This window comes from Pristiophorus japonicus, chromosome 3 (assembly GCF_044704955.1).
Source record: "Pristiophorus japonicus isolate sPriJap1 chromosome 3, sPriJap1.hap1, whole genome shotgun sequence".
Lineage (NCBI taxonomy): Eukaryota > Metazoa > Chordata > Chondrichthyes > Pristiophoridae > Pristiophorus > Pristiophorus japonicus.
This window is the reverse complement of record NC_091979.1, coordinates 215162922-215176623: the sequence shown is the minus strand read 5'-3', so window position 1 is coordinate 215176623 and position 13702 is coordinate 215162922. Positions and strand designations below refer to the sequence as shown.

General features: G+C 43.6%; 1 protein-coding gene across 1 annotated transcript in view; it reads left to right on the top strand.

Annotated features, from left to right (window-relative positions):
* Window positions 1–13702, top strand: part of LOC139260097 (uncharacterized) — a gene marked incomplete at its 3' end in the record, with an annotated part of 64855 nt that overhangs the window by 34560 nt on the left and 16593 nt on the right. Inside the window, exon 3 of the mRNA XM_070876251.1 lies at window positions 12802–13558. Coding sequence (XP_070732352.1) covers window positions 12802–13558 — 757 coding nt within the window. The remainder of the gene's footprint in view (window positions 1–12801; window positions 13559–13702) is intronic.

Genomic DNA, 13702 nt, shown 5'->3' with positions numbered 1-13702 from the left:
TTCCAAATGCGCTGCTATTTCATCTTTACTAATTGATTCCAACAGTTTCCCCACTACAAATGTCAGGCTAATTGATCTATAATTCCCTGTTTTCTCTCTCCTTCCTTTTTTAAAAAGTGGTGTTAAATTAGCTACCCTCCAGTCCATAGGAACTTATCCAGAGTTGATAGACTGTTGGAAAATGATCAACCACTATTTCTAGGGCCACTTCCTTAAGTACTCAGGGATGCAGACTATCAGGCTCTGGGGATTTATCAGCCTTCAATCCCATCAATTTCCTTAATACAATTTCCTGACTAATAAGGATTTCCTTCAGTTCCTCCTTCTCGCTAAACCCTCGACCCCCTAGTATTTCTGGAAGATTATATGTGTCTTCCTTCGTGAAGACAGAACCCAAATATTTGTTCAATTGGTCTGCCATTTCTTTGTTCCCCATTATAAATTCACCTGATTCTGACTGCAAGGGACCTACGTTTGTCTTCACTAATCTTTTTCTCTTCACATATCTATAAAAGCTTTTGTAGTCCGTTTTTATTTTCCCAGCAAGCTTCCTCTCATACTCTATTTTCCCTCTCCTAATTAAACCCTTTGTCCTCCTCTGCTGAATTCTAAATTTCTCCCAGTCCTCAGATTTGCTGCTTTTTCTGACCAATTTATATGCCTCTTCCTTGGATTTAACACTATCCCTAATGTCCCTTGTTAACCACGGTTGAGCCAACTTCCCCGTTTTATTTTTACTCCAGACAGGGATGTACAATTGTTGAAGTTCATCCATATGATCTTTAAATGTTTGCCATTGCCTATCCACCATCAACCCTTTAAGTATCATTCGCCAGTCTATTCTAGCCAATTCACGTCTCATACCATTGAAGTTACCTTTCCTTAAGTTCAGGACCCTAGTCTCTGAATTAACTGTGTCACTCTCCATCTTAATAAAGAATTCTACTATATTAGGGTCACTCTTCCCCAAGGGGCCTCGCACAACAAGATTGCTAATTAGTCCTTTCTCGTTACACATCACCCAGTCTAGGATGGCCAGCCCTCTAGTTGGTTCCTCGACATATCCTCGAAAACCATCCCTAATGCACTCCAGGAAATCCTCTTCCAGCGTACTGCTACCAGTTTGGTTAGTCCAATCTATATGTAGATTAAAGTCGCCCATGATAACTGCTGTATCTTTATTGCACGCATCCCTAATTTCTTGTTCGATCCTGTCAATAAACTCACTACTACTGCTTGGTGGTCTGTACACAACTCCCACTAGCGTTTTCTGCCCTTTGGTATTCCGCAGCTCTACCCATACAGATTCCACATCATCCAAGCTAATGTCCTTCCTTACTATTGCGTTAATTTCCTCTTTAACCAGCAACGCTACGCCATCTCCTTTTTCTTCCTGTCTATCCTTCCTGAATGTTGAATACCTCTGGATGTTGAGTTCCCAGCCTTGGTCACCCTGGAGCCATGTCTCCGTAATCCCAATTATATCATATTCGTTAATAGCTGTCTGCACAGTTAATTCGTCCATCTTATTATGAATACTCCTCGCATTGAGGCACAGAGCCTTCAGGCTTGTCTTTTTAATGCACTTTTAAAATTTTGCTATAATGTGGCTCTTTTTGATTTTTGCCTTGGGTTTCTCTGCCCTCCACTTTTACTTTTCTTCTTTCTATCTTTTGCTTCTGCCCCCATTTTACTTCCCTTTGTCTCCCTGCATAGGTTCCCATTCCCCTGCCATATTAGTTTAACCCCTCCCCAACAGCACTAGCAAACACTCCCCCTAGGACATTGGTTCTGGTCTTGCCCAGGTGCAGACCATCCAGTTTGTACTGGTCCCACCTCTCCCAGAACCGATTCCAATGTCCCAGGAATTTGAATCCCTCCCTCCTGCACCACTCCTCAAGCCATATATTCATCTTGGCTATCTTGCAATTCCTACTCTCGTGGCATTGGAAGCAATCCTGAGATTACTACCTTTTGAAGTTCTGCTTTTTAATTTAACTCCTAGCTCCCTAAATTCAGCTTGTAGGACCTCATCCCATTTTTTACCTGTATCATTGGTACCTATATGCACCACGACAACTGGCTGTTCACCCTCCCCCTCCAAAATGTGCTACAGCCGCTCCGAGGCATCCTTGACTCTTGCACCAGGGAGGCAACATACCATCCTGGAGTCTCGATTGCAGCCGCAGAAATGCTTATCTATTCACCTTACAATCAAATCTCCTACCACTATAGCTCTCCCACTCTTTTTCCTACCCTCCTGTGCAGCAGAGCCACCCATGGTGCCATGAAGTTGGCTGCTGCTGCCCTCCCCTGATGAGTCATCCCCCCCAACAGCACCCAAGGCTGTGTATCTGTTTTGGAGGGGGCTGACTGCAGTGGACCCCTGCACTACCTTCCTTCCACTGCTCTGCCTGATGGTCACCCATTCCTTATCTGCCTGAGAACCTTCACCTGCGGTGTGACCAACTCACTAAACATGCTATTCATGGCATTCTCAGCATCGCAGATGCTCCAGAGTGAATCCATGCGCAGCTCCAGTGCTACAATGCAGTCTGTCAGGAGCTGCAGCAGGATACACTTCCTGCACATGTAGTTGTCAGGGACACTGGAAGCGTCCTGCCTTCCCACATAACACATGAGGAGCATGACATGGGCTCTCCTGCCATGACTTAACCCTTAAATTAACTTAATGTGGCATCAATGTCAAACGTTACCTAATGATAAGGAAATAAAAAGAAGAAAGAAAGGTTAAGTACTCACCAATCCACCAGCCAATCATTTACCTGCTTGGCTGTAATGTCACCCTTCGATTTCTTTCTACTTCTTTATTTACCTTCTGCCCCTGCACCAGCTGGCCTCCTCGACTGCCGCTGCTCCCGAACTCTCCGGCCTTTTATAGGCCTCCTCGATCTCCCGCCTCCTCGACTGCCGCTGCTCCCGAACTCTCCGGCCTTTTATAGGCCTCCTCGATCTCCCGCTTCCTATACTGCTGCTGCTCCCGAACTCTCCGGCCTTTTATAGGCCTCCTCGATCTCCCGCTTCCTATACTGCCGCTGCTCCCGAACTCTCCGGCCTTTTATAGGCCTCCTCGATCTCCCGCCTCCTCGACTGCCGCTGCTCCCGAACTCTCGGGCCTTTTATAGGCCTCCTCGATCTCCCGCTTCCTATACTGCCGCTGCTCCCGAACTCTCCGGCCTTTTATAGGCCTCCTCGATCTCCCGCCTCCTCGACTGCCGCTGCTCCCGAACTCTCCGGCCTTTTATAGGCCTCCTCCTGCCTCCTGCATCCTCGATCTATTTTCTGCCTTTCCTGTCTGGTAATTCTTTTATCATCTCACCACTTCTGCCATAGCAGTTAACAAGTTGGTTTCACCTTTACTGGCTTTACTGGAACAAGGGCAAATGCCTCAATTAAAATGAATGGGACACCAGCTTTCTATAAAGAGATTGTGGCCAAGGATCATAGGAACAGGAGTTGGCCATTCAGACCCTCGAGCCTGTTCTGCTATTCAATTAGATTATCGTTGATCTGTATTTTAACTCCATTTACCCACCTTAGTTTCATATCGCTTAATATCCTTGACTAACAAGGATCCATCAATCTCAGTTTTGAAATTTTCAATTGAGTCCCGGCTGCAACAGCTTTTTGGGAGAGAGAGTTCCAGATTTCCACTACACTTTATGTGAAGAAATGCTTCCTGACATCACCCCTGAAATGCCTAGCTCTAATTTTAAGGTTAATCCCACTTGTTCCTCACCAGAGGAAATAGTTTCTCTCTCTCTACCCTATCAAATCCTTTAATCATCTTAAGCATCTCAATTAAATCACCCCTTAATCTTCTATTTTCAAGGAAATACAACCCCAAGGAGGATAGGAACAGACTTCAGAAGGACATAGACAGATTGGTGAAATGGGCAGACACATGGCAGATGAAATTTAAAGCAGAGAAGTGTGAAGTAATTCATTTTGGTAGAAGAAAGAGAAGCATATAAATTGAATGGTACAAATTTTAAAGGGGTGCGGGAAGAGAGAAACCTGGAGTTGTACATACACAAATCATTGATGGTGGCAACACAAGTTGAGAAGGCTGTTAAAAGGCAGACAGGATCCTTGAATTTGAGACACAGAATACAAAAGCAAGCAAGTTATGATGAACCTTTATAAAACACAGATTTGGCTCCAGCTGGAGTATTATGACCAATTCTGGGCACCACACTTTAGGAAGGATGTCAAGGCCTTAGAGAGAGTGCAGAGAAGATTTACTAGAATGGTTCCAGGGATGAGGAACTTCAGTTATGTGGAGAGACTGGAGGAGCTGGGATTGTTCTGCTCAGAGCAGAGAAGGTTAAGAGGAGATTTGAAAGACGTGTTTAAAATGCTGAAGATTTTTGATGGAGTAAATTAGGAGAAACTGTTTCTAGTGTCAGAAGCATCAGTAACCAGAGGAATCAGATTTAACGTAATTAGAAAAAAAAGCTAGAGGCGACATGAGTGAAATATGTTTCTGATGTAGCAAGTAATGATGATCTGGAATGCACTGCCTGAAAGGGTGGTGGAAGCAAATTCAACAGTAGCTTTCAAAGGGGAATTGGATAAATACTTGAAGGGAAAATTTGCAGGGCTATGGGGAAAGAGCAGGGGAATGGGAATCTCTGATTCTACAATGTAGACTAGCAAACCTTTAGTACAATGAGTGCCAAGCCCACTAGCATTGACTGGGGCACTACTAAAAAAAGCTTGTTGAGGAGAATCGATGAAAGACAATCTAGGCTCTTTGGTCTCAATAAGAAACATCTAAGAAGAGAACTTTAGAGGTATATATACGTAAAGGTATAGAGGAAACAAATGCAAAATACTGTCATCTTCATCAGGGCAACAGGACAGGAGAATATGGGGACAGAGATAAGAACATAAGAATTAGGAGCAGGAATAGGCCATATGGCCTTTCGAGCCTGCTCTGCCATTCAATAAGATCATGGCTGATCTTCGACCTCAACACTTTCCTGCTCGATCTCCAGAGCTCTTCATTCCTCTAGAGTTCAAAACTCTATCTAACTCAGCTTTGAACATACTCAATGACTCAAAGACCCTGTACAGCCCTCTGGGGTAGAGACTTCCAAACACTCCTAACCTTCTGAGTGAAGACATTCCTCCTCATCTCAGTCCTAAATGGCCAACCCCTTATCCTGAGAATATGTCACCTAGTTCTGGATTCTCCAACCAGGAGAAACATCCTTTCAGCATCTACCCTGTCAATCCCCCTCATTATCTTATGTTTCAATGAGATCATCTCTCATTCTTCTGGACTTGAGAGAGTATAGGCCCAATCTATTCAATCTCTCCTCAAAATGCAACTCTCTTATCCCAGGAACCAATCTAGTAAACCTTTGATGCACTGCCTCGAAGGCATGTTTGTCCTTTCTCAGATAAGGAGACCAAAACTGTGCACAGTACTCCAGGTGTGGTCTTACCAAATCCTTGTACAATTGCAGTAAGATGTCCTTACTCTTGTACTCCAACCCCCTTGCAATAAAGGCGAACATGTCATTTGCCTTCCGAATTGCTTGCTGTACCTGCATGTTAACCTTCTGTGTTTCTTGTATGAGGATACCGAAATCTCCCTGAAGACCAACATTAAATACCATTTAAAAAATATTCTGTTTTTCTATTCTTCCTACCAAAGTGAATAACCTCACATTTCCCCACATTATATTCCATCTGCCACCTTATTGCCCACTCACTTAACATGTCTATAATCCCTTTGCACACTATTCATGTCCTCCTCACAGCTTACTTTCCCACCAAGCTTTGCATCATCAGCAAACTTGGATAGTTTGCACTCAGTCCCTTCATCCAAGTCATTAATATAGATTGTAAATAGCTGAGGCCCAAGCACTGATCCTTGCAGCACCCCACTAGTTACAGCCTGCCAACTGGAAAATGACCCGTTTATCCCTAATCTCTTTTTTCTGTCCTTTAACCAATCCTCTATCCATGCTAATATATTATCCCCAACCCCATGAGCCCTTATCTTTTGTAGCAACCTTTTATGTGGCAGCTTATCAAATGCCTTTTGGAAATCCAAATATATTATATCCACTGGTTTCCCTTTATCTACCCTGCTAGTTATATCATCAAAAAAGCTAACAAATTTGTTAAAATTGAGTTCCCTTTCATAAAACATAGAAACATAGAAAAATAGGTGCAGGAGTAGGCCATTCGGCCCTTCAAGCCTGCACCACCATTCAATAAGATCATGGCTGATCATTCCTTCAGTACCCCTTTCCTGCTTTCTCTCCATACCCTTTGATCCCCTTAACGGTAAGAGCCATATCTAACTCTGTCAGTGAACTGGCATCAACAACTCTCTGCGGCAGGGAATTTCACAGGTTAACAACTCTCTGAGTGAAGAAGTTTCTCCTCATCTCAGTCCTAAATGGCCTACCCCTTATCCTAAGACTATGTCCCCTGGTTCTGGACTTCCCCAACATCGGGAACATTCTTCCCGCATCTAACCTGTCCAGTCCCGTCAGAATCTTATATCTTTCTATGAGATCCCCTCTCATCCTTCTAAACTCCAGTGAATAAAGGCCCAGTTGATCCAGTCTCTCCTTATATGACAGCCCAGCCATCCCTGGAATCAGTCTGGTGAACCTTCGCTGCACTCCCTCAATAGCAAGAACGTCCTTCCTCAGTCTAGGAGACCAAAACTGAACACAATATTTCAGGTGAGGCCTCACTAAGGCCCTGTACAACTGCAGTAAGACCTCCCTGGTTCTATATTCAAATCCCCTAGCTATGAAGGCCAACATACCATTTGGCTTCATTATCGCCTGCTGTACCTGCATGCCCACTTTCAATGACTGATGAACCATGACACCCAGGTCTCGTTGCACATCCCCTTTTCCTAATCTGCCGCTATTCAGATAATAATCTGCCTTCGTGTTTTTGCCCCCAAAATGGATAACCTCACATTTATCCACATTATACTGCGTCTGCCATGCATTTGCCCACTCACCTACTCACCCACTCAGCTAACCTGTCCAAGTCACCCTGCAGCCTCTTCGCTCACACCGCCACCCAGTTTAGTGTCATCTGCAAACTTGGAGATATTACACTCTATTCCTTCATCCAAATCGTTAATGTATATTGTAAAGAGCTGGGGTCCCAGCACTGAGCCCTGCGGCACTCCACTAGTCACTGCCTGCCATTCTGAAAAGAACCCGTTTATCCCGACTCTCTGCTTCCTGTCTGCCAACCAGTTCTCTATCCACGTCAGTATATTACCCCCAATAACATGTGCTTTGATTTTGCACAACAATCTCTTGTGCAGGACCTTGTCAAAAGCCTTTTGAAAGTCCAAATACACCACATCCACATCCATCTTGTCCACTCTGCTAGTTCGATCCTCAAAAAATTCCAGAAGATTCGTCAAGCATGATTTCCCTTTCATAAATCCATGCTGACTTGATCCGATCCTGTCACCGCTTTCTAAATGCGCTACTATTTTGTCCTTCATGATCGATTCCAACATTTTCCCCACTATTGATGTTAAGCTAACCGTCTCTAATTACCCATTTTCTCTCTCCATACTTTTTAAAAAAGTGGTGTTACATTAGCTACCCTCCAGTCCATGGGAACTGGTCCAGAGTCGATAGACTGTTGAAAAATGATCACCAAAGCATCCACTATTTCGAGGGCCACTTCCTTGAGCACTCTGGGATGCAGACTATCAGGCCCTGGGGATTTATCGGCCTTCAATCCCATCAATTTCCCAAACACAATTTCCTGACTAATAAGGATATCCTTCAGTTCCTCCTTCTCACTAGACCCACTGTTCCTAAGTACCTTCGGAATGTTATTTGTATCTTCCTTCGTGAAGACAGAACCAAAGTATTGGTTCAATTGGTCTGCCATTTCTTTGTTCCCCATTATAATTTCACCTGAATTTGACTGCAAGGTACCTACGTTTGTCTTTACTAATCTTTTTCTCTTCACATATTTATAGAAGCTTTTGCAGTCAGTTTTTATATTCCCTGCAAACTTCCTCTCGTACTCTATTTTCCCCCTCTTAATTAAACCCTTAGTCCTCCTCTGCTGAATTCTAAATTTCTCTCAGTCCTCAGGTTTGATGCTTTTTCAGGCCAATTTATATGCCTCTTCCTTGGCTTTAACACTATCCTTAATTTCCTTTGTTAGCCATGGTTGAGCCACCTTCCCAGTTTTATTTTTCCTCCAGACGGGGATGTACATTTGCTGAAGTTCATCCATGTGATCTTTAAATGTTTGCCATTGCCTATCCACCGTCAACCCTTTTAGTATTGTTTGCCAGTCTATTCTAGCCAATTCACACCTCATACCGTCGAAGTTACCTTTCCTTAAGTTCAGGACCCTAGTTTCCGAATTAACTTTGTCACTCTCCATCTTAATAAGGAATCTTACCATATTATGGTCGCTTTTCCCCAAGGGGCCTCGCATAACAAGATTGCTAATTAGTCCCTTCCCATTACACAATATCCAGTCTAGCCAGCTCCCTGGTTGGTTCCTCGACATATTGGTCTAGAAAACTATCCCTAATACACTCCAGGAAATCCTCCTCCACTGCATTGCTACCAGTTAGGTTAGCCCAATCAATGTGTAGATTAAAGTCGCCCATGATAACTGCTGTACCTTTATTGCGCGCATCCCTTATTTCTTGTTTGATGTTGTCCCCAACCTCACTACTACTATTTGGTGGTCTATACACAACACCCACTAGCATTTTCTGCCATTTTGAATTCCGCAGCTCCACCCATACCGATTCCACATCATCCAGGTTAATGTCCTTCCTTACAATTACATTGATTTCATCTTTAACCAGCAACGCCACCCCGCCTCCTTTTCCTTTCTGTCTATCCTTCCTAAATGTTGAATACCCCTGGATGTTTAGATCCCAGCCTTGGTCCCCCTGGAGCCATGCCTCCGTGATGCCAATCACATCATATCCATTAACTGCTATCTGTGCAGTTAATTCATCCACCTTATTCCGAATACTCCTCGCATTGATGCACAGAGCCTTCAGGTTTGTTTTTTTTAACACATTTTGCCCCTTTAAAATTTTGCTGTAATGTGGCCCTTTTTGTTTTTTCCCTTGGGTTTCTCTGCCCTCCACTTTTACTATTCCCCTTTCTATATTTTGCTTCAGCCTCCTTTTTATTTCCCTCTGTCTCCCTGCATAGGTTCCCATCCCCCTGCCATATTAGTTCAACCCCTCCCCAACAGCACTAGCAAACACTCCCACTAGGATATTGGTTCCGGTCCTGCCCATGTGCAGACCGTCTGGTTTGTACTGGTCCCACCTCCCCCAGAACCGGTTCCAATGTCCCAGGAATTTGAATCCCTCCCTTCTGCACCACTCCTCAAGCCACATATTCATCTGAGCTATCCTGCGATTCCTACTCTGACTAGCACATGGCACTGGTAGCAATTCTGAGATTACTACTTTTGAGGTCCTACATTTTAATTTTGCTCCTAGCTCCCTAAATTCGCCTTGTAGGACCTCATCCCGTTTTTTACCTATGCCATTGGTACCTATACGCACCACAACAACTGGCTGTTCACCCTCCCTTTTCAGAATGTCCTGCAACCGCTCCGAGACATCCTTGACCCTTGCACCAGGGAGGCAACGTACCATCCTGGAGTCTCGGTTGCGGCTGCAGAAACGCCTATCTATTCCCCTTACAATTGAATCCCCTATCACTATCGCTCTCCCACTCTTCCTGCCTTCCTGTACAGCAGAGCCAGCCATGGTGCCATGAACTTGGCTGCTGCTGCTCCCCCCTGATGAGTCATCCCCCTCAACAGTACTCAAATCGGTGTATCTGTTTTGCAGGGGGATGACCACAGGGGACCCCTGCACTACCTTCCTTGCACTGCTCTTCCTGTTGGTCTTCCATTCCCTATCTGGCTATGTACCCTTTACCTGCGGTAAGATCAACTCACTAAATGTGCTATTCACATCATTCTCAGCATCGTGCATGCTCCAGAATGAATCCACCCGCAGCTCCAGTTCCGCAACGCGGTTCGTTAGGAGCTGGAGGCGGATACACTTCCCGCACACGTTGTCAGGGACACCGGACGCGTCCCTGATTCCCACATAGTACAGGAGGAGCATAACACGTGTCCAAGCTCTCCTGCCATGACTTAACCCATGTTGATTCTGCTTAATCATATTTTAATTTTCCAAGTGCCCTGTAACCACTTCCTTAATAATGGATTTCATCATTTTCCTGACAATTGATGTCATGCTAACTGGCCTGTAGTTGCCTGTTTTCTCTCCCTCTTTTCTTGAATAGCGATGTTACATTTGCTACCTTCCAATCTGCTGCAACCAGTCTAGAATCTAGAGAATTTTCGAAGATCACAACCAATGTATCCATTATCTCTGCAACCATGTCTTTTAGAACCCTAGGATGTAGGCCATCGGGTCCAGGGGATTTGTCGGCTTTTAGTCCCATTAGTTTCTCAAGTATTTTTTCTCTACTGATATTAATTACTTTAAGTTCCCCACTCTTATTACTGCATGGTTCCCCACTATTTTAGGGATGATTTTTGTACCTTATACTGTAAAGCAGATTCAAAATATTTGTTTAAAGTCTCTGCCATTTCCTTATTCCCCATTATAATTTCACCTTTCTCAGCCTCTGAGGGACCAATGCTTACTTTTGCTACTCTGTTCCTTTTTACATATTTGTAGAAGCTCTTACAATCTGTTTTTATATTTCTGGTGAGTTTATTCTCATATTCTATTTTCTCCCTTTTTATCAAGTTTTGGTCACCCTTTGCTGGTTTCTTAAGATCTCCCAATCCTCAGGCTTACTACTATTCTTCACAATATTATAAGCTTCTTCTTTCAATCTAATGCTGTCCTTAACTTTTTTAGTTAGCCACAGATGAATCACTTTTCCCATAGAGTTTTTATTTCTCAATGGAATGTATATTCATTGAGAATTTTGGAATATTTTAAAAAATATTTGCCACTGCTTATCTACCGTCATACCTTTTAATCTAATGTCCCAATCTACCTTAGCTAACTCGCCCCTCACACCTATGTAATTGGCTTTATGTAAGTTTAAGATTCTCGTTTCTAACTGAAGTATTTCGCTCTCAAAATCAAAGTGAAATGTTATCATATTATGACCACTCTTTCCCAGAGGATCCTTTACTATGAGATTACTAATTAACCCTGTCTCATTAAACAGTACAAGATCTAAAATAGCCTGTTCCCAGGTTGATTCCACCATGTATTGTTCTAGGAAACTGTCTCGAATACATTAGAAAACATAGGATCATAGAAAATAGGTGCAGAAGTAGGCCATTCAGCCCACACCACCATTTAATAAGATCATGGCTGATTATTCACCTCAGTATCCCTTTCCTGCTTTCTCTCTATACCCCTTGATCTATTTAGCCATCAGGGCCATATCTAACTCCCTCTTGAATATATCTAATGAACTGGCATCAACAACTATCTGTGGTAGAGAATTCCACAGGTTAACAACTCTCTAAGTGAAGAGGTTTCTCCTCATCTCAGCCCTAAATGGCTTACCTCTTATCCTTGGACTGTGACCCCTAGTTCTGGACTTCTCCAACATCGGGAACATTCTTCCTGCATTGAACCTGTCCAGTCCTATCAGAATTTTATATGTTTCTATGAGATCCTCTCTCATTCTTCTAAACTCCAGTGAATGCAGGCCCAGTCGATCCAGTCTCTCCTCATATGTCAGTCCCACCATACTGGGAATTAGTCTGGTGAACCTTCACTGCACTCCCTCAATAGCAAGAATGTCCTTCCTCAGATTAGGAGACCAAAATATTCCAGGTGAGGCCTCACCAAGGCCCTGTACAACTGCATTAAGACCTCACTGCTCCTATACTCAAATTCCCTAGCTATGAAGGCCAACATGCCATTTGCCTTCTTCACCGCCTGCTGTACCTGCATGCCAACTTTCAATGACTGATGTACCATGACACCCAGGTCTCGTTGCACCTCACCTTTTCCTAATCTGCTGCCATTCAGATAATATTCTGCCTTCATGTTTTTGCCACCAAAGTGGATAACCTCACATTTATCCACATTATACTGCATCTGCCATGCATTTGCCCACTCACCTAACCTGTCCAAGTCACCTTGCAGCCTCTTAGCATCCTCCTCACAGCTCACACCGCCATCCAGCTTAGTGTCGTCTGCAAACTTGGAGATATTACACTCAATTCCTATGAACTCATTCTATGAACTCATTATCCAGATGACCTTTGCCAATTTGTTTTGCCCAATCTATATGAAGATTAAAGTCCCCCATGATTATTGTATCAGCTTTATTACAAGCTCCTGTTATTTTTTGATATATATCCTGTCCACCTTATTTGTTGATTAACCCTCTGTCCAATGAGGTGTGAAGGACAAGCTAAGAACGGATCTAATTATTTATACAAGGGTTATGTGGATGGATGGAGGAGGCCAGGATACTGGACTCATTGCAGAAGCAACTGGGTGCTGTAATCGAGAGACAGTAGGGTTCAATTTAACACAGGATAAGATCAAAGAGGGCAGGCCTTTTGTGTTGGAACCAGACTTGATGTGATGTGATGTGATGTGATCTATTTATATGTTACTCTCAGATTGCTGCTTTGTTTTTTTCAAGGGGCAAATGCCTTTTTCCAGAGTTCAGAGCATCACCTGTGCCACGTTTCAGAAAAAAAAGACAACATTCAAATGGATATGGCAATAAACTCAGCTGATTACTATTTTTCTCATAGCCCGGAATCTGACAAGATGGCAATAGACTACATTAATGTGGAACGCAAGAATAACGCAACTTTCTATAATGAAGCTTGGCTCCGAGCCTACCATGAATGGCAGCAGAGAAAGATGGAAGTCAAGGTACCGGATGGTCTGCTGGAGGAGCACGTCATAGCAATTCTGTGCTACACCTTAGACCGCCCACCTCTATACAGATATTTCAATAAAGCTATTAGAAACTATGGCGCAAATGATGAAATATATTCAAAATGTTTCCACTACAAAAGCCTGCACTATCTTTTATCTGTAGCTCTGAGTCTATTACACAACAGTTCTTGGGGCCCTGATCCAGGCACACAGGTCTACAGAGGAATGGATAGAAGGGTTCTGGTCAGCGAAGGAGCAAATATCCGTTTTGGGCAGTTTGCTTCAACATCATTGGACGCGATGCAGTCAGTCTCAACATTCACAGATGAGGAAGAGACCAGTAACACACTCTTTAATATCACTACATCCCATGGTGTCGCCATCCAAAACCTTTCCTTCTTTCGTAAGGAAGAGGAAGTGCTCATCCCACCTCATGAGGTGTTCAATGTTACCAAGGTAGTCGATTGGGAAGATGATGTTGGGTTACGAGGTGTCAACATCGTCCTTTCATCAATTGGGCGGAAACAAACTGAAGTGAAGCTACAGTCGGATGGCCCTGGACACCTTCGGGTGATGAGGAAGCTAGAGCCAGTATCTCCATGGTGGTTCTCCATTCTGGCGATTTTGGTAATTCTGCTGCTCGCTGCTTGCGTCTTCTTTTTGAAGAAACAGAAATACATCTGAGTCCATGTTTGATCAGAACCTACAGTATTTCACCAGTAGAGATGCTGCACTCGCATGACATGACAATGCCACTTGGATCCATTTATT